We start from the raw sequence: 27,110 nt of genomic DNA on the forward strand, positions 1-27,110 counted from the left end.
ATTATTTCATGGCAGACAGCTATGAAGTGGCAACTATTTGACTGAAGTGACAGGCGAGATCATGTAGTTTGTAAACATGTGTATCTTGTTGACATTGAAGACTTGTTTGTGGTAATTCCGGCCCATGCAAAAGTAGTCCTTTTTGTGTAAAATGGGAGTACTCCGGCCTGATTTAGAGGGTGTGTTTGTTTAAACCAATATGCTGGGAGAAAGAGCTGGACAACAGGGGTTGTCCTTTTCAGGGTATGTGTCCCCCAGGCAGGCAAAGGTACATACAAAAATTCACGGGCCTGCTGATATTAATAAAAATGTTATAGCCACTAAGGCTATATAGAAACATATAGCGAAATTAATTGTGGTCTGAGGCCATCAGAATGCGATTGTGTAAAACAAAAATTCCACTGAAAAAAACATAATCCACCCTATAGTGGTACAGACTGTTTAAATGCGAATTATAATTAAGCCGAATAAGAGATTTTCACTTCGTTGACAAAACCAAATAGAGGACCCCTACCCCCTCTCTCCCAAAGTCGAGCAGTCGAGTAGTCGAGTATGCGAAAAGCACGTGCAATGGCACATGCGAAACAGACCACTGGCCGTGGCATGGTTTTATAAAGGTCCTCATGTCAAACTTGTGCCGATTCTTTTCTTTGTACAGTAAACATTTTTTCCCCCAATCAATCAATCAATCAATCAAGCAATCAATGGGGTGGACGGCTCTCACACTGTGGGGGCGGGCAACATTACTGAATAGTCTTATGGGGAAAATACAAGACACGTGTGCAGCGATTTTAGCGATTCTAGACTGGCGATCTAACAGGTCATACGGGCTCTTTATTTTTGTAGGGGGCCATCTTCATAAATCAAGGCTAATATTCGTTCCTCGTATTCAGCCTTGATACTAGCCCGAGTACTCTGACTGTAAGAGAGCTAGACGGACATTTGGACATAAACACGCTCTCATTACAGTCAGAGACCAACCTATGTCTTTTTTTGGCAATTCCTGACTACCAAACGGTAGGCAACGAGTCCCGCTCTAATACCACAACAATCCTATGTTTGACGTCAAATACCTTTACATCAATCATTTTCGAGTTAAGTGATACAAAAAAATCCACATATTAATCACTAATACACTTACTACAGAAAGAAACCCGACAGCACCCACATTCAGCTACGCTTCGTGACACTTACAGGGGTCATCTCATAAGAGGAGGCAGTACGTAGCACATACTTTTGCCGTATCCTGTCGATAACACCCCAAATGTATCCTTCAAATTCAAAATGGAATCAATAATGTGTAATTGTTTTGGTTTAATGACGTAATGAAATCCAAATTCATCCAAAACGGCATTAGCCAACTCTTCCATGTTGTAACTTCGCTTGATATGAGACGGCCCCTGTAACTGCTGCACAAGGCGGAATCGCCCAGTGCGCGATCACGTGGTCTACGTCTCGAAATAGATCGCCGAGCTTTGCAATTGTTGTGACGGAGTGTCACGAAGCGTAGCTGAATGTGGGTGCTGTCGGGTTTCTTTCTGTAGTAAGTGTATTAGTGATTAACTTAACTCGAAAATGATTGATGTAAAGGTATTTGACGTCAAACATAGGATTGTTGTGGTATTAGAGCGGGACTCGTTGCCTACCGTTTGGTAGTCAGGAATTGCCAAAAAAAGACATAGGTTGGTCTCTGACTAATGAGAGCGTGTTTATGTCCAAATGTCCGTCTAGCTCTCTTACAGTCAGAGTACTCGGGCTACCTTGATACATGTAGTCAAGATTACCGATATCCACTACTAGCGCCCTCTACTGGAAGAAAATTTGTCAACACCGATTATGTCCCTTACACGATGACATCGCTGACCAATCACAGCATCGGTAACATGTGACAATCTTGAAAGCAATATCAAAAATTAACCGCCGGACGCTGACGCTGCCATCTTTGTTTACAATAACAAGGGAATCTATAAGGAGAGTTGCGATTCGTTGCAATCAGATCTCATCGCATCCAATGAAATTTAAGCATTTTGTGGCACGATTTCTTGACTACATGTATCAAGGCTGAATACATGCCACGGCGAAACCAAATTGTAAATCCTCCGGGCCTTGATGAGGAGCAGTCCCCCAAAAAGTTAAAATTAAACCAATTTTAAAAATATTCTCTACTTCCAGAAATGCTGTAACCAAACAGTCTTCTTATTTATTTTTTACACATGGTAAAACCCCAGAGAATTTATCAACTGAGGGTGTTCAATTTTCCAGCCCAAGCCAGATGTCAAAGAGTGTGCAAGAGATAACTCACTGTCGTCACAGGGACTACTTTTTAAATGGACTTTTGAACAGTCACAGATAGTATAGAAATAACATGGCCTTTGGTGAAACAGTTTGTTATTCACATCTTTGTTTCGTAAAATCCAATAAATTAAACCTAACTGAACTAGATATCAACCAAATTTATGATCATACTCTGATTGTAATATCTGATGCCAAGCTGGAAAAACAAAATAAGATGAACAACACAAACTCTTTGTATATGAAAACATTTTATTACCCTCTACAGCTTCTAACATCTACTGTTCTACAGCACCAAGCACATTAAACAATGAAAACGGACAAAACATTACTTCAATCATAGCTACAAGACAAGAATACTGCAGTTTTCTAAACCCAAGTTTACTAGACCTTCAAACAAAGCAAGTCATACCCCAATATTTGTGATTCATCTCTGTACAAAAATGACAAAAACTAAAAGTGTTTTAAAGGGAAAGGAAAGAAAGGTTTATGTGTTTAACACCTCAGCACAGTTTGAAATATTGCTATCTGGTGTCCAACATGGTTATTTTGATACTTGTTCAGAATGAGACAGGAAACCCTCAACCATCAGATAGGCTACTCCAAAAGGAAAAAAAAAGCAAGGGATCTGTTATATGCATTTTCCTATATATAGGAAGTACAGCCTTTGATATACCAGATGTGGGCACTGTTTGAGACAGGGAAAAGATTGAATACATTGAGGACAAGCCGTCCTACAACCAATCAAACCTCAAGCAAGTGCCCCACCATTGAGCTACATGCCATCCTGTTTTAAGGATGCCAATAAGGATACAGAAAACTGATTTTCAGTGGAACTACTGGTGGAATGTAGAACAAAGATTCTTGAGTAAAGGCAGCATCAAACTCCTCCTGTACATTTGGATGCTTAAAACTGCATCTGAAGAAACGTTTCAGTCTTCTTGCTGTTTTTATTTGAGAGGCATAGTGGTTAAAGTTTGTTTTAATGACACCACTACACTCATTTGTGAATGTCAAACATTTAATAATTCTGACATATACATGTAATCTCAGAGGAAACCCACTACATATTTTCCATTAGCAGCAAGAGATCTATTATATGCACTTTCCCACAGATAGAACAGTACATATCATGACCTTTGATACAACAGTTATGGGTCATGGAAACCCAATGGGTCCTCCAAAGAGATTCTATCCTACAACCCGAACACCTCAGGATAGTTCTCTACTGACTGAGCTAAGCTCCAACCCAGCTTATGACGGCAACACCACAATATTAGAATAGCCTCAAGAATAACCGATTGCACAGCAACCATTGAAATTGTAATGCTATTCTCCTATGAGAGATATCCATATTGAGTAGCATCACTTTTAAGATCAGTGAAACGGAAAATAAATGTTTGCTTAATGACATCCCATCACATTTTAAACTATGGCTATTAACTATCTAACATATGGTAATTGTGGCACTTGGTCTAAAAGTCGCAGACGAAATCTGCTTCAGTCGCATATGCTATAGTTAATATTTAGCAGTTAGGAATCTCTTAGGGGCCTTTTTCCCATAGTCAATGTAGGCATATTTTTGCTCTTTGATGTATCAGTTGTGGGTAACTGATTGGAACAGGACAAATCTAAGTAGTTCTATCCACTAAACACCAGCTCAGTTTGACCTTGAGATTACACATATCCAAAAGATTGAGATCACACCCACCACCCCCACAAACCAAAAACCAAAAAAAAATCCCACTCAGGTCACAAATGGAGGAAATCGAATGAAGATTGTGCAACTTGTAAAATTTGCAAACAGACCTGTTTTGTGGCTTTACATAAGTTCAAAATGTTGCAATCTTGACAAATGATTTTTTTGTTTAACACCGACTGATACCGATAGTTTTAACACCATCACAAGAGCAATCGGATCACACTGGATCGTTGACTAGTCTTGTTACAGATGGTGACTGATCTGTGTAATCGCAAGGCTGACCTGAGATAGTCTTTAGGGTATGACTATGACTCATTACATCTCACATAAGCTATTTATCTTTGTACAAGATATGAATGCTCACAAATTCACCTGAAAGTAAATACTAGACAAAGCAAACTAGTACATATATAGTGAACCAAGTAAGAAACTGAACAGTCTGGAACAAGAGGTTGCCAGTATTTGGATGCAGTAGACAATACAATTGTGGTATTTGATTGTCCAAGGTCAGTCAGGGACCTCTCATGCAATTTCATGTGTAGAAAAAACCTACTTATGACATCTAGTTCTACCGGTACTTGTAATTTAAACAAAAAATAATTGCCACCTCAAAATGTTTACAATGATTCAAGAGAAGGGTAGATCTACAAACCATTCAATAATATCATACATGGAAATGTAATTTTGATTCTTCCCGTGACATTTTCAGTCACCATCCTTTAAAATGTTTAAAAGTACAATATACAATCATCCCCTCAATTACTTGTTAGAACTGTATTTAAAAAGGTGTCAAGTTCTTATTTAGTTCAGTATATAAAACTAAAAGAACAACATTGCCATGGATATGTGATTAATGTTGTAAATTGATGTACAAGATATGGTATACATTTGCAACAGGCTGTAAAATAAACAATTCGAATCTGAATGACAAAACCACCTTTATCCGTGTTCAAAACAGTAACTCTGCACAAAAGCTTAACTTGATCTAAATAATAATTTTAAAAAGTATAATCAAAAGCAAAATTCATTATATAACTTCTATAAAACATTTACTGCAGTTTCAGTTGTCAAATCCATAACATTAGCCCTAATGATACAGTAATACTACATAAACGAACTAGACAATGACATGGATAATACATGATGGTTTTATTATACACTAATGAGAGTAGTATAGCTATTGACAATGTTATTGCACAAATGAAAAGCACTTGTGGTGTATTGCAAGTTGCCTCCTCATCCCAATAAACATTGGACCTGTCCTATCAACGATTGCTTTTTATGTCACAAAAAGAAAAAGAAGTAGACCCCCCTCCCACAAAAATACAGCAAAATACTTCAATAATTATTAAATATGTTGGTTTTGATTGTGATGTCTTTTTAAAATCTGAAACTTGCCTCTTAAATTGCAGGCACATTTACCGTACTTGGTCTAACCAGATAAAATGCACTAAAACTGAGTTTATTACACAGATATACATATAGCTTTAAATATAAAGCTTACACATTTACATTCACAACATATATATATGTATATATGACTAGCATATTATTACAAGCCAAAAAAAAAAAAGAAAGAAAAAAAGGATTTAGAAAAATAGCATGAATTTACTTTGGATGATATGACACATAAAATACATGTATATGAAAATGATGATGATTTTTTTTACAGTGAGTAGAGGTTGTAGCTTGTGTGCTGCACAATATATTACACTTATTCAAATTAAAGTAAATCTACAATGTAAATTAGAAAAAAATAAAATAAAATAATGAATTTATTTTATTGTAAACATTGTTCAATTAATTAATTAAAGCATTATTTTTCTGAACCACTAATCACATGGCCTACTATATGTTATTAATGCAGACAAAACGTGAGATTGTAGAAGATTTTTGTTTTATATTCAAACAGTTGAAAAAAACACTTAAATTTCACACATTATAGTTACGGTAAGTATAATTAACTAAACATTTCAGTATCACTGCTTAACAAAGTACAGCACATAGACTACAGCCACAATAAAGAATATTTACCAATCCAACCCTGTTAATAAATATCAAGTGGAAATTACAAAAATTAAGCTGCCTATTACTGATATTCACATTTCTCGAACAACTTGACATGTATTTTGTACAACAAACAGGTTTATCATTCTGATTTTAGTTAATAAGTATAAAACATTTCAATATCCATCTATTTTAATGCTACTAATGTTACAGATTGTCAACATTTAACAGTAAATTTAGCCTAAATATAGTAAAGCAATTCATAGAAATATCTAACAGAATTTGTTTCTAAAATTTAAAAATTCAGCAGTGTCAAAACAATTTACTGGAGAGAAAATAGGTTTAATAAGATTCAAATAAATATTTAGATCAATAAATAAATTTATTAAATATTGTATGCTATATAATTGCCAATATTAAGCTAAAAAATTACATGTATATGCTAAAAAATATTTAAAAAGTGGCAGACCCTAGTTTTTAAACACTACGATATGTTTGTTTTTTGGTTTTGTTTTTTTTACAATTTTTATAATTTAAATTAAAAGTTACTTTCATTTTATTGTTTAGAATATTAATGTTCATACCACTGAAGTGTTTCTGGTCTTCCTGGTGTTTGTAATACCATGAAATTCACTTTTCATTATTTAATAATGGGAAATAATGGTAATCGAGCTCAACTCTAGTCTATTTTTAGATGCTATTATCCTATTTTAAAATCACAGACTTTAATTTCACTATTATAACTTTATCCAGACATGTTACAGGTTTAATTTTCACATGTTGAAACTAGGCTTTGTGCGTATAAGTTTCTAACAAGGTACTAACGGATACGGTATTTTGTTATTACAGTAAACAAAACAGGCCTGATAACAATTAACTAATTAAAATAGAATTAAAATTTCACAATTTTTAATTTTTTTTAAACTAATAAAAAGGAGTTTTATGAATTTAAAAATCAAATACATTTTGTTCAGCAAAATGTACATAATACTTTCAGTATAACAGTAAGTTTTATCTGATAATGTTTATACATTATTACAGCAATGTAAACTAAATTTTCATTTCTTCTCATTTCATAACAAGTGTAAATGAAACAATTCTTAAATAGCCATACTTTAAATTCTTATTCATATCAATTTAAATTTTAATTAAAACAATTCATATCCAGGTTCATATTTCTTTTAAACACCGATTCATATTTATTTAAATTCTGATTCAGATTTCAAATATGTAACAATGTCAGTTATAAGATACATAGTTTAAATGGTGGAACACTAACCTAGAAAGGACTATGCAGTTTTATTTACCTGTATAAAGCGCTGCATTTTTTAACAAATGCCAACAATCTAGGTGGGATTATAAAACTAAATTTCCTACACAAATCAACGTGTAATCATCATTTATTTAAATACATTGCATTTTTCTACAAAACAAAGTTCGGCACAGTCTATTTCCCACTATCTGTGCTTGCGCTTAGTCCACTTGAAAAGAGTCTCTGGCGACCGATACAAGAAGATGAGCCTGGAGAATAGATCCTCTTCCAAGCGCAAGTCTCCACTCTCCCTTACCATGTAGATGTCGAGACAGAGTTGTAGAACTTTGTCTACCACAGGAAGTTCCTCAAACATAATCCGGTATGAAGAGCCAGTGAAAAAAGTGACCCGGATAAATCGTCCTGCTACCATGACCAGTGAAATATACAAACCAATTATGCTGCAACAAAAAAACAGTGGTAATGAAAGACACTAAATAATTAATCATGATCTGTAGTCCTATTCAGCTCTTCTTCTTTTTAAAAAAAAAATATTTCTGTTAAATATTAGGTAAACATGTTTCCCAAATAAAATTTTAAGCAATGATTTTAAAAATATATATTCAAATCAGACTACTTTTATCTGCATCAAGCATTTCTTTAAAAAAAAAAAAAATAGTAATAATAATAATAATAATGATAAAACCAATATTACATCATTTGCTGTAACTTTTAAAAACTAAAAACTTGTAAAAAGATTTCTTTTATTTTGTAAAACAATATAAAAAAAATCAATTCTGCATGCCCCCACCTCATAAAAAAACAACCCCAAAAACCCCAACCCCCACATTAAATGTATAACTAACCAAACAACAAAAGATAACACTTAAAAGAAAATAGTTTTGCACAAAAATGCTAAAAAAAATATTTTCTATAACATTCCTCGAAGATTTTACACTTATCTACAGAAAACACTAATACTGATGAATAATCACATATTACAAAAACTAATTGACACCAAACCCTGCACCACATTTTAATAATTATATCAAACTTGGCAAGTAGGCAATAACTACAAATACAAATAATTAAACATTGTTTTTACAAATACAATAAGTTTTACCCTAATCTTTCTAGACTTCAATATTTGGCATCTATTAATACACCAAACATAAAGCATGTCAGACACACATATATCCTCACCATCAAAATTTCCATTAATTTTCAATACATATATCTTATTAGTAAAATATTAATATTTTTATTTTGCACATAAAATATTATTTAATATTTGTTTAAGTTGGAGTTAAAAATTCTAAATTTCATGTAAAGTATTTTTCAAGTCAATAAAATCATGATTTTATAAATTACTGATAAGCAAAAAAACAAGGCTACATAAATCATTAAAGGTATTGTTAATATCTGGATTATTACAACTAGCCAAGAACAATATAGGTCAAAATGACCTACATTTAATGTTTATATTATTTTATGTATATATTTATATATATATAGTTTAAATCTGTAATTCTATATACCGGTATGTGGTTTTTTATGTTTATATTATTCTGCCCAATGCGTGTTCTGAATTGTAACCATAATACATCAATCAGGCACCATGATACTTGGGGAAATCTAGCACAAATACAATGAAAAACCATCACACCATTTTCTTTCACAATTTTCATATAACTGATACTTGTTTTAAGCATTTATAAATAAAATCTATGGATACAATTATTTTACCCTGGAAGGAGAAACATGTTGCAACATTTATACCTGTGACAAGATCATGGCATGATCACACAAATAGCATTTACAACAAACACATGAATACAAAATTCAACATCTCAACATAATTATACATGTACACATTCACAATTCAAGGAATTAAAAATGTAATGACAGTCATCTTTATATATTTAGTTCAATAATGAATCAAAATACTGGAAAAATTTGCATATCATTGTGAATTTTTTCTTTCGAATACAATATTATTAAAAATATATTTTTTAATATGTTCATTTAAAAATGAATGGCTTAATCTTTAAGGTGAAATAAACATTTACTAATACATAATAAATTGGTAATTTGCAATCTCAACCAATATCTTTTGTTTCTCTTATTTCCTTTATTACTTATATAAATGATGCAATAATGTAAAAGCTAATATACAGCCAATTGTGTTTAAACATTTGATATATGGTTTTCTTACACACCTATTCGTAAGAACACCATGCATTATTTATGATATTACATGGCAATAGCATGAAAAAAGTATGACCAAAATTGATTGCTGTGTGACATACAAGTTAAAATTCAAGTGACATCCCTGTGATGTATAAGTTATTACAATAACAAGCATTGTAAATAAGATTTAGCTATAAAAGATGTTTAAATTTCTTTTCAACCTAGTTTTTGTGGATATGTAAACACCAGAATACTACACCAAACGACCGTTATATACCATTTATCTTAAGATTTGTTTCAAATTGTATTTAATGACCTCTTATGTAGTATTATCAAAATATTTAACAATAAATTGTTATTCTTTATTTAAAAAAAATTGTTACTCTTTCTTTCTTATCTTTATTCAACTAAATTAAAGTACAAAACTGTTACTGCTGAGTTCTAATTAAAAAAAAAATTGTTTGCAAATAGTATTACCAAAAAGCATTACCAAACAGATAATGGCTTTCAAGACATCACTTGTTCTCTAGTTCTTATACATGTACATGTATGTGACCAAGATCTTTTTCTTGTAAACACAAGTAAATTCAACACAGAATTTATTAATGCTTTATAATTTTTTATATTATTATTATTGGACTTGCTGCTGGGAGTGGCTTAATTAATTATTTGAAAGCCTGTATGTTAAGAAGAAGAAAAAACTGGCTTTGGACATTTCTTATTTGAGCACATTGCTATTACATATTTAATACAATTTATACCAGTAGTTGGTGTTATCCTAACTCAAAAAACATTATGAATTTTTAATAAAGTTACTTCATTTTGATTTGTATACGCAGAAATTACATATATATGTTTAAGATTTAATCTGATTAGAAAGTTAAAAACAATTGTAAAATATATTACCAAAAAACATTTACAGGCTATAAAATACACTTTAGATATAAAAATTTATGGGAAAAGTATTTAAATACATTGTATTTTTCTACAAAACAAAGTTCAGCACAGTCTATTTCCCACTATCTGTGCTTGCGCTTAGTCCACTTGAAAAGAGTCTCTGGCGACCGATACAAGAAGATGAGCCTGGAGAATAGATCCTCTTCCAAGCGCAAGTCTCCACTCTCCCTTACCATGTAGATGTCGAGACAAAGTTGTAGAACTTTGTCTACCACAGGAAGTTCCTCAAACATAATCCGGTATGAAGAGCCAGTGAAAAAAGTGACCCGGATAAATCGTCCTGCTACCATGACCAGTGAAATATACAAACCAATTATGCTGCAACAAAAAAACAGTGGTAATGAAGACACTAAATAATTAATCATGATCTGTAGTCCTATTCAGCTCTCTTCTTTAATTTTTTTAAAAATATTTCTGTTAAATATTAGGTAAACATGTTTCCCAAATAAAATTTTAAGCAATGATTTTAAATATATATATTCAAATCAGACTACTTTTATCTGCATCAAGCATTTCTTAAAAAAAAAAAAAAAATAGTAATAATAATAATAATAATGATAAAACCAATATTACATCATTTGCTGTCTTTTTAAAACTAAAAACTTGTAAAAAGAATTCTTTTATTTTGTAAAACAATATAAAAAAAATCAATTCTGCATGCCCCCACCTCATAAAAAAACAACCCCAAAACCCCCAACCCCCACATTAAATGTATAACTAACCAAACAACAAAAGATAACACTTAAAAGAAAATAGTTTTGCACAAAAATGCTAAAAAAATATTTTCTATAACATTCCTCGAAGATTTTACACTTATCTACAGAAAACACTAATACTGATGAATAATCACATATTACAAAAACTAATTGACACCAAACCCTGCACCACATTTTAATAATTGTATCAAACTTGGCAAGTAGGCAATAACTACAAATACAAATAATTAAAAATTGTTTTTACAAATACAATAAGTTTTACCCTAATCTTTCTAGACTTTAATATTTGGCATCTATTAATACACCAAACATAAAGCATGTCAGACACACATATATCCCCACCATCAAAATTTACATTAATTCTCAATACATATATCTTATTAGTGAAATATTAATATTTTTATTTTGCACATAAAATATTATTTAATATTTGTTTAAGTTGGAGTTAAAAATTCTAAATTTCATGTAAAGTATTTTTCAAGTCAATAAAATCATGATTTTATAAATTACTGATAAGCAAAAAACAAGGCTACATAAATTATTAAAAGTATTGTTAATATCTGGATCTAGCCAAGAACAATATAGGTCAAAATGACCTACATTTAATGTTTATATTATTTTATGTATATATTTATATATATAGTTTAAATCTGTAATTCTATATATGTGGTTTTTTATGTTTATATTATCCTGTGTGCTGCCCAATGGGTGTTCTGAATTGTAACCATAATACATCAATCAGGCACCATGATACTTGGGGAAATCTAGCACAAATACAATGAAAAACCATCACACCATTTTCTTTCACAATTTTCATATAACTGATAATTCAGTTTTAAGCATTTATAAATAAAATCTATGGATACAATTATTTTACCCTGGAAGGAGAAACATGTTGCAACATTTATACCTGTGACAAGATCATGGCATGATCACACAAACAGCATTTACAACAAACACATCAATACAAAATTCAACAGCTCGACATATACATGTACACATTCACAATTCAAGGAATTAAAAATGTAATGACAGTCATCTTTATACATTTAGTTCAATAATGAATCGAAATACTGGCAAAATTTAGCTGGTACAAATGTGCATATCATTGTGAATTTTTTCTTTCGAATACAATATTATTAAAAATATATTTTTTAATACACATGTATATTCATTTAAAAATGAATGGCTTAATCTTTAAGGTGAAATAAACATTTACTAATAAATAATAAATTGGTAATTTGCAATCTCAACCAATATCTTTTGTTTCTCTTATTTCCTTTATTACTGATATAAATGATGCAATAATGTAAAAGCTAATATACAGCCAATTGTGTTTAAACATTTGATATATGGTTTTCTTACACACCTATTCGTAAGAACACCATGCATTATTTATGATATTACATGGCAATAGCATGAAAAAAGTATGACCAAAATTGATTGCTGTGTGACATACAAGTTAAAATTCAAGTGACATCCCTGTGATGTATAAGTTATTACAATAACAAGCATTGTAAATAAGATTTAGCTATAAAAGATGTTTAAATTTCTTTTCAACCTAGTTTTTGTGGATATGTAAACACCAGAATACTACACCAAACGACCGTTATATACCATTTATCTTAAGATTTGTTTCAAATTGTATTTAATGACCTCTTATGTAGTATTATCAAAATATTTAACAATAAATTGTTATTCTTTATTTAAAAAAAAATTGTTAACAACTCTTTCTTTCTTATAAACTTTCATTTCTTCAACTAACAACTGGAGTTAAACAAATTACATGTACCAAGCTATTATGATTTTTTTTTAAATGGTATTTTGTGATAGCCACCATTAACAAAACTACACTTTACATGTATACATCAAATTATTTGTGTTTGTTTTGTAGTTTACTACAACATACACAAATATAATGTCTTAACTGAAAGACAACCTCCGCCCACCCATCCAAAAATATTCATACTTCCCTGAAACAATACATTTGCATTAATAAAAAGATAACAAACAAATGTTGTTGTTTTTCTATTTGATAAAAAAAACCTACACAGAAATGTTAATGAGTTCATGAAAATATGAAAATGTAAAATTCAGAGTATTAAATAGTATTAAAGTACAAAACTGTTACTGCTGAGTTCTAATTAAAAAAAAAATTGTTTGCAAATAGTATTACCAAAAAGCATTACCAAACAGATAATGGCTTTCAAGACATCACTTGTTCTCTAGTTCTTATACATGTACATGTATGTGACCAAGATCTTTTTCTTGTAAACACAAGTAAATTCAACACAGAATTTATTAATGCTTTATAATTTTTTATATTATTATTATTGGACTTGCTGCTGGGAGTGGCTTAATTAATTATTTGAAAGCCTGTATGTTAAGAAGAAGAAAAAACTGGCTTTGGACATTTCTTATTTGAGCACATTGCTATTACATATTTAATACAATTTATACCAGTAGTTGGTGTTATCCTAACTCAAAAAACATTATGAATTTTTAATAAAGTTACTTCATTTTGATTTGTATACGCAGAAATTACATATATATGTTTAAGATTTAATCTGATTAGAAAGTTAAAAACAATTGTAAAATATATTACCAAAAAACATTTACAGGCTATAAAATACACTTTAGATATAAAAATTTATGGGAAAAGTTATTGTAAAAATATTTCATATATGTAAAAATAAAGTATTTACACATTGAGTATTGTATTTCAGGACCTGTTGTACAAATAGTCAGTTACTATTTTAACATTACCGGTACTGTATTCTGTGATATTCAAAACTGCAAGAAATCTGAAACCTTCACAGATATTACAATAATATTTAGACAAAAATCAAGCAATTATACTACAGTTTAAATCAGGTCACATTGCTTTAACTACAGGTATCTCTTAATGAAATGTATTACAAAACACTAACAGGTATGAAAATATTTCTTAAGACAATGTATGAAAAATATTCCATAACACATGTACCGGTATTTAACAGTGCATTTATAATATTTCATAGTACAATTGTATCTGAAGTACATGTATTTATTAACACAATGTATTAAAAATAGAGTACAGGTGTATTTTAAAAAACAACAGAAAAACGAGGTTTGGCTTAATCCTATAAAACTGGTTGTTAAAAAAACTTGTCTTCTTCGTCTGTCTTTCCATTCTCAGTTCTTCTCATTTATTTTCATACTGTTGTATTTTCTTACCCACTTGATAGCATTTATTTTTCTTTCCATTCTGTCTTTCCTTATTCCATCTGATACTTTTTACCTGGTTTGTTTTTTCCTCTCACCAACTTTGTAGTTTAATTGTTTTTCTTCTTTGTCCACTTGATCATGGTTTCGGGTGATCGATAGAAGAACAGTAATTTGGCATACAGGTCTTCCTCAAGAGCAAACTCCTTCATTTCTCGTACAAGATAGATGTCTAAGCAAAGACGCAAGACACGATCAACGTTTGGCAACTGAACAAACATTATTGTCAGGTACTGGCCGGTTGTTGATAGACGTAGGATTCGACCAATCAGGAGGATGAATGACACGTACAGGCCTATGATGCTGAAAATTGCAGTTATTGAAAAAACAAAATTCATTAAGAAAAGTTTAACACACATTTCAGTTTCAATAATGCATTTAATATAAAAAAAAAATATTAATGGTAGCACACTAATGTTTCTATTTCATTAAATAACAAATTATAAATTGTTATAAAGGTTTTGGCTAGAGAATATTTTATTTTTTATTTTTAATGACGCATATAGGTTTATGTTGCTGAAGATTGCAGTTATTGAAAAAACTAAATTCATTAAGAAAGTGGAACTAATATACATTTGTTTTAATAATGTATTTAATAATTTAAAAAAATTAATAGTAGCAAACTAGTGTTTCCATTTCATTAAATAACAAATTATAAATAATTATAAAGGTTTTGGCTGGAGAATGTTTTACTTTTATTTTTTATATACTAGATTTTTCAGTCGAACAATAGTTACATATTAGTAACCATTACTGACAAATTTAGCAATTCAATGAATATTGCTTCATGTCTGTTAATGATTTAAACAAACATAACAAATAAATTAGTTTTATTTTAAAAGTGTTATTTGTTTGATTTTAGTTTTAAATAAATCAAGTCGATTAAAGTTTTATCTATCTACATGTTAATAATAGATCAATATAAAAATATGATTTTGTGAAAATTGGAATTGTTTTGTTTGTTTTAACTTAAAAGCCAGAAATAATCTAATGAGGTTTATACTGTAATGAGGAGGTTTATATTGATTAGCTTACTTAAAACATATATATTATATATACATATTTACATTTTATGTTTAGTAAATTTGTGTTGTTCATAGAACAAAAATGCAGAAGCAAACCTCACAGCATGATACAGTATTTCAAGGTGAGTATTTCAAGGTGAGAACTGTCCAATCAGTAAGCAGGAGATAAAGCTTTGTCCAATCAGTAAACAGAAGTCAAGCCCACAACAGTTAATGCAAGCATACAGTGATCAGTCTGCTAAACAAACACAGAGGTTAGTGACTACAATGCTATGCTATCACCATGGTATACATTTCCTCACTTGTATAGTGTTATATCCCATATTTGGCATCACATTTACTCACTGCTATAGTGCTACATCCCATTTCTGGCACCATATAACATTTAGTTTACTATATTATTTGAAATAAACATCACCAAAATGTGTGTGATTTAGGAATGACTGGCCAAAGTAGAAACTGATAAAATAATTGGATAACAAATTCAATGAAATGCATAATTGTCTACTTCCCCTACTTTATTTATACAACTTTCATAAATATCATCTGCAACTCCTAAAATTGCCACAGCAATCGGCAATGCCATGGAGATTTCCGCACTTTTTAATTCTCTACAGCACATTTTTTGCCTCAGCCTACATTCACTTTTTGTTTTCAATGAAATTGTTGTTTATTTTTTGCTGTGGATATTAATTGCAAGTATTGCATCTGTGATATGTGTTTTTATGTCTATTTGTGAAAAGATACATATAACTCTTAATTAATGCATTCAGTAGCTTATGAGGAGGCAGTAATTAATTTTTCCTATCATCACAGACCACATAATGGCATTCTGGTATGTGACATGTTGAAGTGACAGTAGTATTTCAATTGAGTTTTAAGTGTGGAAATGTTTACCATGAATAATAACTAAAGGTCGCCCACAATTGTTAACATGATCACAAGCATACAAATCTATTTTCCTTTGCTAACGCTGATTCTGTTAAAAGTGTCCAGAAAAACAAAAATGCTAATTTTGCAAGGGCAATTTTTTTTCAGTTATGAAGTGCACACTGACATATTATACCCATCCCCATAGCATGTTTATAGGCTCATGAAAATGTTGGTAATCGTACACGGCCCCTAACAGATATAGGTACAATGCAGGATCATTTAACACAATATATACATCATATAATGCAACATGCTGCTACCCTGTTATGCATCACAGTGATGACACCACTAACTCAAATTCTGAGATATCACAATGCAATTTTATCATGATTAGGTAGTTAATGAGAAGAAATGGGGGAAAATATATTTTTACATTACCACATTCCAAATTAGTTATTGTCAATATGTATAATTAATTAATCTAGTTATTGGAATATTGGGTGATTACAAGAAATACTGATATACTTTATAATGTTGACATTAAACATTACTGTTACTAATGGGAATATGGTAATGTAAAAATGTATATGTACATTTTTTTTTTCATTTCTTCTCATTACCATAATCCAGTTAGTAAAAGCAATGTACTGTCAACATGTATAATTACATGTGTATTTAATCAAGTTATTGGAATATTGGCTGATATTATAAAAAAAACCCTGATATGTTACTTTACAACATACATATTATATACCAAATCAGAAATCTATCCATCATAGGATTCAAGAGTTATAAACATTTAGGAATAATTTTATCTAAACTTGAAACACATTTTCACCAAGTGTTCAATGGATTAAAAACTACCAAGTGTTCCAACAATTGCTCTGTAACAGGTAGATACCTGTAAATGGTTGTGCTATGTATATTATTCTATCTGTGGGGAAGTACATATAAAATACTAATTTTTGCTACAGCAATATATATATACATATATATATATATATATATATATATATATATATATATATATATATATATATATATATATATATATTATAGTCTTCCACACTGAATGCAACAGAGATGCAGTATTTCAGAATATTTACATTTCTACTCACACAATGCATCTGCATATGATATAATAAGTATTCTGTGAAATGAAATGTTTCACCTACCATAAACTGATTCAATGAATAAAGAAATATTCTCTGATGTGATATACTGAATTAATATATTCATTTTAGAAAATAATTGGCATCATGTCTAATATTCATTGATGTTCTATTTTTGTGGGTATGATAAGAACAACAATTTCTCATGAAATAATGTGATTTTGCAAAATTTCCATCTGTCAAATTAAAGTTTAAAGGAAATTTTATTCTTGGTGAAATTGTTTCAGGACTCACACTAAACGACGGCACCAATGGCAATTGTAGCTGTAATAGGACTTGCTGTTGGTCAGGGACTTCACTGATGGCAATTGTAGCTGTAATAGGACTTGCTGTTGGTCAGGGACTTCACTGATGGCAGTTGTTTGCCGATGGATAAAAATTATTGCTGTCATTTGAAGCAACTATTTTTGATTTTTATATTTGTTGCAAAAGTTACCAATTTAAAATGGCTGTAGGCAGCGCATAGACTCAAAATTGCCGTTGGTGAGCATTTTGCCTGTGGCAAAAACATTTCAAAATTGCTGTATGTAACAAATTAAGTATAAATTTTAAAATAATTAATTCAATAATTGGTGTGTTTTTTAAATGCATTGAGATGAACATGCATATATATTGAACTATAAACCAAGTTTTACTGGTCTAGGACTTAAGGGTTTGTAAGATATTAAGCTAAAAATTAAACTAAATGTAACAATGGAGCTAAGCACAAAAATTTATACGTAATTGAAATGTAATACCTATATCTTGCCTTCTGAATTTGTGAAGGCGAGACAAAAAGGTTACATAATACACAGTAGCTAGCATATGTTTATTTATGAGTATACACAAATACTAATGGAGTGTGGACATCCTATTTGATATAATCAAAATCGTCATAATAATAATTTGCATATAAAAAGTCAGACGAGTCGTGTTCATTACATTAATTAAAATTAACGACAGATCTGTTGAGATGTTATTTAATCAATATTTCAAACAGAAATTCCAAACTCAATCAGTATTCAATATCTTAATAAAAGACAGATACAACTAAAAGCTACTATTCTATAGTAAGGGTGGACGTAAGGGAACAATCACACCAGTTCACATTAGTCTTTCAAATGACTTTACTGTGAGGTGAATCAGGCCTGTAGCCAATGGGGGTGTCGGGGGTGGGTCGGTCAACCCCCCACCGGTGGCTTTTGTTTTCAATATGCCCCAGGATCCCCCCTAAGCAACTTGGGCATTTTGCGTCATAAGCCTAAACGACCCCCCTCCTCTCAAAATCCTGGCTACAGGCCTATGAATAGACTGTGAATTGATCTTTACTTTCTTAAATTGCTCTTGCAGCAATTTATATTCTATTATGTTTGCAAACTTCTTTCAGCAATTCAGCAATGAATTACATTCTATTATGATACTATCATATCTTCTTTTCATTTGTTTTTTTTTTAATGCAATGAAGATGCATTTTAGCCAACTTTAACAACCCTACCTATTACAAGTACATGCAGGGTCATATTTTCTATAGAAAAAGATATATATATATATTTTAGGAAACTTTATAAATATAAATGTACTTCCTCCAAAAATATATCCTCCTTCTGGGAAGCCTGGCTAAGTGTTTAAATGTTAATGACAAAAGCATGGATATAAATTGACAACATCAATGTGAAAAGGGTATCATACAAGAACAGATTCAATAGTGTTACTTCAAGCACAGTAATTGCATATCAGATTCAATAGTGTTACTTCAAGCACAGTAATCACATATATCAATTCGTAACATCAAGGCAGGCAATATTATATACAAACTACTACCATGTTATACACACTACTTGCAGAACCAATGCACAGAAATACAGTGTTAATAGTGTTCTGTATATATTCAAGCACAATATTAAAGCCTATTAATTTATGACGCAGGGAACATTTTGTTTTCAAAAATTTTGATTAGCGATATTTCTGGTGAATTGAAAATTGATTAGAAACATCTTTTTAATTATTTAAAATATGCAGCGATCTCTGTAACTTACGATGTGATACTGAACAAAATGTTCCCCGTGAAGCACATTATGCTATAGACAACACTGGTGGGAGGAGGAATCTCATGGAAAATTAGTTTTAAGGGGCTGTTCACAAAATAATTATGTTTTCACAAATCACTTCCCCTTTTTAAAAGTATACATAAAAATATAGATTTTTGTAATGGATATTTACAGACTTTATAATTTTATTTTAAAAGTGTCCAATGGCATCGACCTCTGTACCCCCATCCACCCCTCCCGCCCTCCCATCCAAACACCCACTATACAGTTTGTATGCTTGTCAAAAATGCCAATAACTGAAGAGCAAGAGCAAGTGCCGTTGTTGCCCTCCAAACACGCCATTGTGCCCCAAAAATTGGACATTGTTGACAGCAAGAAAAATACTGTGGTGGGACTAAAAAAATATCCTTTTAGAGAATGGGTCCCCCAAGGGTCTTAATTCAACTAAAGCATCACACATGAGCACTCTACTGATTGAGCTATATCCCAGCCCCTGCGATAACTATTGTGAATGTAATACTGTACAGTGTAACAGAAAACTATTTATGTGGTTGACTTGACAAAGTTTGTAAAAACACTCTTTAATTATGAACAGCTCCTAAACGTGTTACTTGATATGAAGCACACACTATATTCATAACACCAAAGCACACAACAGTACAATGTTAATCACAATATGCAAGTTCAGTGTTAATTTATTATATTTTGACTAAACGAAAATGACCACATATTGGAATTATTGGGGTTATTTACATGCAGGATGTGATTAAGTTTTTATAAACATTATTCAGCTAAATACATGTATGTTAATATAAAATACAGCACAAACGTAGCATAAAACAGTATGGTAGATAGTCTTAAAAAATTTAAAAACAACTATTTGAAATCATAGGGCTGTAAGCTAATAATTATAATAATTACGTACGATTAGTTTGTACATTAGGCCAGACATTTTTATTGTTTGTTTTACGGGCCCATAAACATGGATTTTCTAGATTTAGAAAAATAAAAATAAATTTGAAAAAGGTTCCCTTTTTTACTGCTGCTGATACATCATCAATTTACATGTATCTAGAGTGTTTTAAAAGTTTTTATTGTTGTCATCATGACAAAGGAAACACTGCTGATGCTCTATGCTGCTAAAAAGGGTTTTATTAAACCCAACAGTTTGGGTGATATGCTTTTCTATCTATTTCATATTTTAACATTACATTATTATTAATTTTTTTTAATTAACCAGACTGCAGTTATTCTGTCATAGTCTATTATCCAAAACTGGTAGATATCATACTATCATAGAGACTATGCAAATTATGTAATATGCACGTTATAGAAAATGAATATCACTTTGTTTTAGTATGCCCAGTATATATAGATTTACGCCTAATGTATTTAAATACAATTTAAAATAGATGGCTAAATATTGACAAGTTTTATAGGCTAATACCTTGTGATAATCCTAAAGTTGTTTTAAATTTAGCCAGATTAAGGAGGCTGTTCTATAATTACATAGCAGACATTTTAAATTTTTATGTATTTCTTTCATTTGTTTCTTCACCTTTCTTTTAGTTCATTTCTTTTGATCCACAAAATAAAATCAGATTTGTTTATTGGGGCAATTTCATGATATTTTAAATTTATTCCGATTCCTGACACTCTTTTGTGTAAGAATTAGATCATAAAACAGAAAATAAAATAAATGTCTGGCCTTATGGATTGTTTATAAAAATAATGTTTCACAAAATATCGTTCCATTTGATCTACATATAAGAATATTGTTTTAAAATATTTTCAAACCAAACTCCTCCCCCAACAAAAAAAAAATTAATTAAAAAAAATGAAGAAACTTTACTTACCCATAACCTGTTATGAAAGAGAAACCAGCTGGAGCTTTCCTGTCATTGAAGGTAATAACTGACAGGTTATCTTCAAAGTGCGCTTTTGAGCTGTCCGGTGCCAAAATATCTCCCTGCACAATCTCGCGCACTTTCCACCACTCAACAAATGTCGACTGATTGGCAGTGTCCAAACTCATAGATATGTTACTATTGCCTCTACCTTTTGGGCCTGCAAAATTAACACATTTTTTCTTTAAAATTACCATAATGAAGATAACAAATGCTTTAAATCTAGAAAGTATTGCGAGCTACAAAGTACTGCAAAAAAAGAGTGACTGCCGAGTGCAGTACTTTCTCTATAAACAATAGTATAATAAAAGACAAAAATGTCAGTACTATTAAAATCTTTTTTTAAATTTAGCCTCTGTCTTATATGATAAACGTTTTAAAATGTTACTCATGGCAATAGCATTGACAGTGAGTTACTAAATTTAGCCTCTGTCTTATACGATAAACGTTTTAAAATGTTACTCATGGCAATAGCATTGACAGTGAGTTACTAAATTTAGCCTCTGTCTTATACGATAAACGTTTTAAAATGTTACTCATGGCAATAGCATTGACAGTGAGTTACTAAATTTAGCCTCTGTCTTATACGATAAACGTTTTAAAATGTTACTCGTGGCAATAGCATTGACAGTGAGTTACTAAATTTAGCCTCTGTCTTATACGATAAACGTTTTAAAATGTTACTCGTGGCAATAGCATTGACAGTGAGTTACTAAATTTAGCCTCTGTCTTATACGATAAACGTTTTAAAATGTTACTCATGGCAATGGCACTGACAGTGAGTTACTAAATTTTGCCTCTGTCTTATACGATAAACGTTTCAAAATGTTACTCATGGCAATGGCACTGACAGTGAGTTACTAAATTTAGCCTCTGTCTTATACGATAAACGTTTTAAAATGTTACTCGTGGCAATGGCATTGACAGTGAGTTACTAAATTTAGCCTCTGTCTTATACGATAAACGTTTTAAAATGTTACTCGTGGCAATGGCATTGACAGTGAGTTACTAAATTTAACCTCTGTCTTATACGATAAACGTTTTAAAATGTTACTCGTGGCAATGGCATTGACAGTGAGTTACTAAATTTAACCTCTGTCTTATACGATAAACGTTTTAAAATGTTACTCGTGGCAATGGCATTGACAGTGAGTTACTAAATTTAACCTCTGTCTTATACGATAAACGTTTTAAAATGTTACACGATAAACGTTTTAAAATGTTACTCGTGGCAATAGCATTGACAATGAGTTAACTAAATTCACACAGAGCAAATTGGTGATGTGTGCTAATTTAACAAGCAAGTTGGTGATATGTGCTAATTTAACACTGCACCAGCTTTTCAATTGATTAAAACAATACACTATATGAGCTGTCACCTCAGCTTGCTGCTAAAACAATGGGCTTATGTTTTCTGTAATATCACTTGTCATTTGACATCGCAATACTTTCTACACACAGTTTTGGCAATTGTTGACCAATCGCAATACTTTCATGATCCAATACATAGTATATATTTACAGTATACTGTTTCAGATGGATGTGACATTGTATTCAGGGAAACCTGTTACATTAGCAGCAAAGGAAATTTTGTATGCACTTTTCCACCGACATGACAGCACATACCACATGCCTTTGATATACATGTACCAGTCTTGGGGAACTGAAGGACTTGAAATAGTGGCCTTCGAAAATGAAAATGTCCATTCTTTTAGACCTAGCCAGTGAAACAGAAATTTAACTTTTTCATTTAGCTTCTGATTCTGCTATATTGTAATTTTATAATGCTCTAAAATACATTTCAGAGGTCCTAATTCTCCATACACTGTCCCAAACTCTCAACTCATCCTGTGCTGTCTTATTTGTAGCAGGTAGTATTTCAATTCCTATAATATTTATAATGTAGGTTAATTTTCTGATAGTTGCTATTCAAAGATTTGTTATATTTCCTTATAAAGAAACATTTGTTTTGTTTAGTGACACCATTAGAGCACATTGATTAATAAATCAAGGATTAAAGGATGTCAACTTTTGTTAATTCTGACACATAATCTTCAGAAGAAAAAAAAACTAGTTGGGAGTGGCAGTCCTCTTATGGCAGTACAAGAAGTATGAAATCTTCAATAAACGATCTCAAGTGGCTGTCTTCTTATAGCCGATTGAGGCATGGAATCAACCATTATTTTCTCAAATGCCTATTTGACTCTGCATTCTGCAGAGATAAGCCCTGATTACATATTACGGTTTTGTCATTCAGAGTTATATGCACTTTTCCATAAACAGATCAGCATTGTGAAGCATTGGCTGGGATGACCCCCCCCCCAAACAACCCTCCACCCCCCCACAAAAGAAAAACAAAAATCCCCAATGGATCCACAGTGAGGAATTGATCCTATTCGGGTTTTTTCTTACATATTATTTTAATAACAAACATAAAAGTTAAAGTTAAAGTTTGTTTTATTTAACGACACCACTAGAGCACATTGATTTACTAATCATCAGCTACTGGATGTAAAAAATTTGTCAAACCCGCTACATTTTTCCATTACTAGTAAGGTTTATATGCACCATCCCACAAGCAGGATTGGCTGCATTGGCTGCAATGACAAATAGCCCAATGGGCCTACCTAGACCGACCACGCATCAAGCGAGTGCTTTACCACTGGGCTATGTCCCGCCCCACACAATTTAACAAAGTATATGTAGAGTAATGCAACGTACTGTTTAAGAGAGCTGTAACTGCCTTTGCTCGACCTTTTAAACCCAGACGTATGAATCGAGGAAACAGTCTTGTAATGTTTCTGAAATACAGAATTGATAACAAACAGTATTAGGCATAGAAAAATAATGATCAAACAATGTGATAGATCACAAATAATAAACCAGAATTCATCAGAATTAAATGTCTTGCTGACAGTTACACCCATAGATGTTCATCTCAATGCAAGTTAAAAAGAATAATTAAATTAAATTTATTAAATAATTAAATAAATTAAATAATAATTAAAAAATTCACATCTGTAAGAGCACTATAAACCAAGTTTCATTATGAGAAATGTAGCTAAAGACAAAACTTTGGAAAGGAATACATTTTAAAAATAACTCAGTGAATTTTAAAATACATTTATTTGGATGTCGTAGATAATGAGAGGAAACCCGCTCCCACCACAGAAAGCTGCCAGGAATCTTTTATATGCACTTAGCACAGATAGAACTGTACATACATTATTATCCTCATGGTTCAACATAACCAAGTTAATTAAAAAAAATGATAAAATTAAAAAAACGTACAAAGCAAAGGTAATATCAGATTCTGATGTAAAGTAAAGTAAAGTTTGTTTTATTTAACGACGCCACTAGAGCACATTGATTTTTTATCTTATCATCGGCTATTGGACGTCAAACATATGGTCATTCTGACACTGTTTTTAAGAGGAAACCCGCTGTCGCCACATAGGCTACTCTTTTACGACAGGCAGCAAGGGATCTTTTATTTGCGCTTTCCACAGGCAGGATAGCACAAACCATGGCCTTTGTTGAACCAGTTATGGATCACTGGTCGGTGCAAGTGGTTTACACCTACCCACTGAGCCTTGCAGAGCACTCACTCAGGGTTTGGAGTCAGTATCTGGATTAAAATCCCATGCCTCGACTGGGATCCGAACACAGTACCTACCAGCCTGTAGACCGATGGTCTAACCACGATGACACCAAGGCCGGTAGATTCTGATGTAATCACACAACCAACCATTGACCTAATTTTATAAAGTGTCATCATAAATTGACTGTGCATGTGAAATATTGTAATTGCTTGTCAAAATGACATCATTTCGTGGTATCCTTCTAGTTATTTTAACCTTCTGAGTACTGCAGGTGAGATATCTCGACATACTGTATACTGTATATAGTGCATTCCCCAATTCATATTTCCCGCCGTTTTGCACACGACACTCACCGGAAACGGAAATATAATAAAAGAAAAAAGATTTTTTTCAAAATGGTGGCTTTTGTTTTGATTTTTTTCAACTGAAAATACCTTGAAATTTGGAGTTAAAAAAGTGGTTTTCGGCAAGTATTTTTGCTTGACAACAATGGCGGCACGTCGCAGTCCTTTTCAGGGATCGATAGCTAATTGTAACAGCTAATTCGATAATAAATTTGATAGTTTTACCAAATATTGCAATATAAATTGTAGTTCTGGTTTTAAAAAAATTCTGGTCAGAAAACCATTGTTATCGGGAATAATGGACATAAATACTGGACAGCTGGCCACAACTGCCCGTAAATAAATGCAACTTTTTAGATTTTTTGCCTAATTTTAATCACCATTAGCTGATCTAAAAATAATAAAAAATTACAAAAACCCACAAAAATAATACTTACCGATTCATATATGAACTTTATTTCATGTATTTATCAAACATTTAAGTGAATATATGTGAGTAAAAATTATAAACTTGTACCCACTCATGATTTTTGTTAAAAATTAATCCAGTAGTCTAAAGGTTAAAAACATTTTGACACAGTTCTTGTTTTTCATATATAAAAAAAAAGAAATTAAAAAAAAGAAAAAAAGAAAAAAAAAGACAGATAATAAAGAAATTATTACACTTGCATGCTCATACTAATTTTACGAAACTTGTGCCAGGATTCATGAATTAACCTCACTCGTGCTCAGGTAATATTACAGGAATCCTGACACTCATTTTGTAAAATCAGTACGACACACTTGCTTGTGTAATAATCTCCGTGTCTTTGCCAGGCAAGGGGAGTGATCACTCCCACACTCCTCTACACTTTCCTGGAAAGGGGAGTGATCACTCCCACTCCTCTCTACACTTTCCTGGAAAGGGGAGTGGCTTTCCAGAAAGTAATCAGATTCACTCCTCTACACTTTCCTGGAAAGGAGAGTAATCACTCCCCCACTCCTCTACACTTTCCTGGAAAGGGGAGTGAATCACTCCCACTCCCCTCTACACTTTCCAGGAAAGGGGAGTAATCACTCCCACACTCCTCTACACTTTCCTGGAAAGGGGAGTGATCACTCCCACACTCCTCTACACTTTCCTGGAAAGGGGAGTGATCACTCCCACTCTCCTCTACACTTTCCTGGAAAGATTTAGGAGAGCAGCAAATTGATCATCTTACAATAAAACAAAAATTAATTGCATCAGAAATTTTATGTGATTGCTTACCATGTACAATTTCAAGGGAAAATCTTCAGCTCACCTTAATTTTACAGGGCTCACATTGGAATATATATTTTTTTAGCCAATTTTTAAAATATGGACACTATTTTCCTTGAACATGATTGAAAAAGGGCTAATTTTTATTTGAAAAAAAAACATTATGAGCCAACTACTACAAGTGCTGTTTGTATAAAAATTAGCAATTGGCTAATAATTTAGCAATGGGCAGGATGAGCCCTGGTTTTGTTGATGTCATGTCATGTCATAGGGTTTTACTGCACATTCAGAACAAGCTGTTGTAGTGCACGCCTGTCATGGGCACAAGAGCCGTCCATGTATACTGTAAGAGGAGGGACCGCCTGCACTGGCAGGTGCAAGGGAGCACCACCCGATCAAATCGGTAGCAGACGGGTGGGGGTGGTGGCAGAGGCAGTTAAATGCCAAAGAGAAAAGGGTGCGCAATTTTGATTGAGGGATTTGGCTAACGGTCAGTCGAAAGGTAAACGAGCTAATATAGGTTTTGATATTAGTGAACTG

The 27,110-nt window shown here is 31.8% G+C and overlaps 1 protein-coding gene across 1 annotated transcript in view; it reads right to left on the reverse strand.

Moving 5' to 3' along the window:
- Nucleotides 1-2,530: 2,530 nt before the first annotated feature.
- The window catches only part of LOC121389238 (piezo-type mechanosensitive ion channel component 1-like), a 112,627-nt gene continuing 88,047 nt past the window's right edge, over nucleotides 2,531-27,110 (reverse strand). Inside the window, 5 exon segments of the mRNA XM_041520836.1 lie at nucleotides 2,531-7,409; nucleotides 10,414-10,776; nucleotides 14,439-14,683; nucleotides 21,334-21,544; nucleotides 24,106-24,185. Coding sequence (XP_041376770.1) covers nucleotides 10,463-10,776; nucleotides 14,439-14,683; nucleotides 21,334-21,544; nucleotides 24,106-24,185 — 850 coding nt within the window. The 3' untranslated portion in view covers nucleotides 2,531-7,409; nucleotides 10,414-10,462.

The sequence above is a fragment of the Gigantopelta aegis genome, chromosome 14, assembly GCF_016097555.1.
Source record: "Gigantopelta aegis isolate Gae_Host chromosome 14, Gae_host_genome, whole genome shotgun sequence".
Lineage (NCBI taxonomy): Eukaryota > Metazoa > Mollusca > Gastropoda > Neomphalida > Peltospiridae > Gigantopelta > Gigantopelta aegis.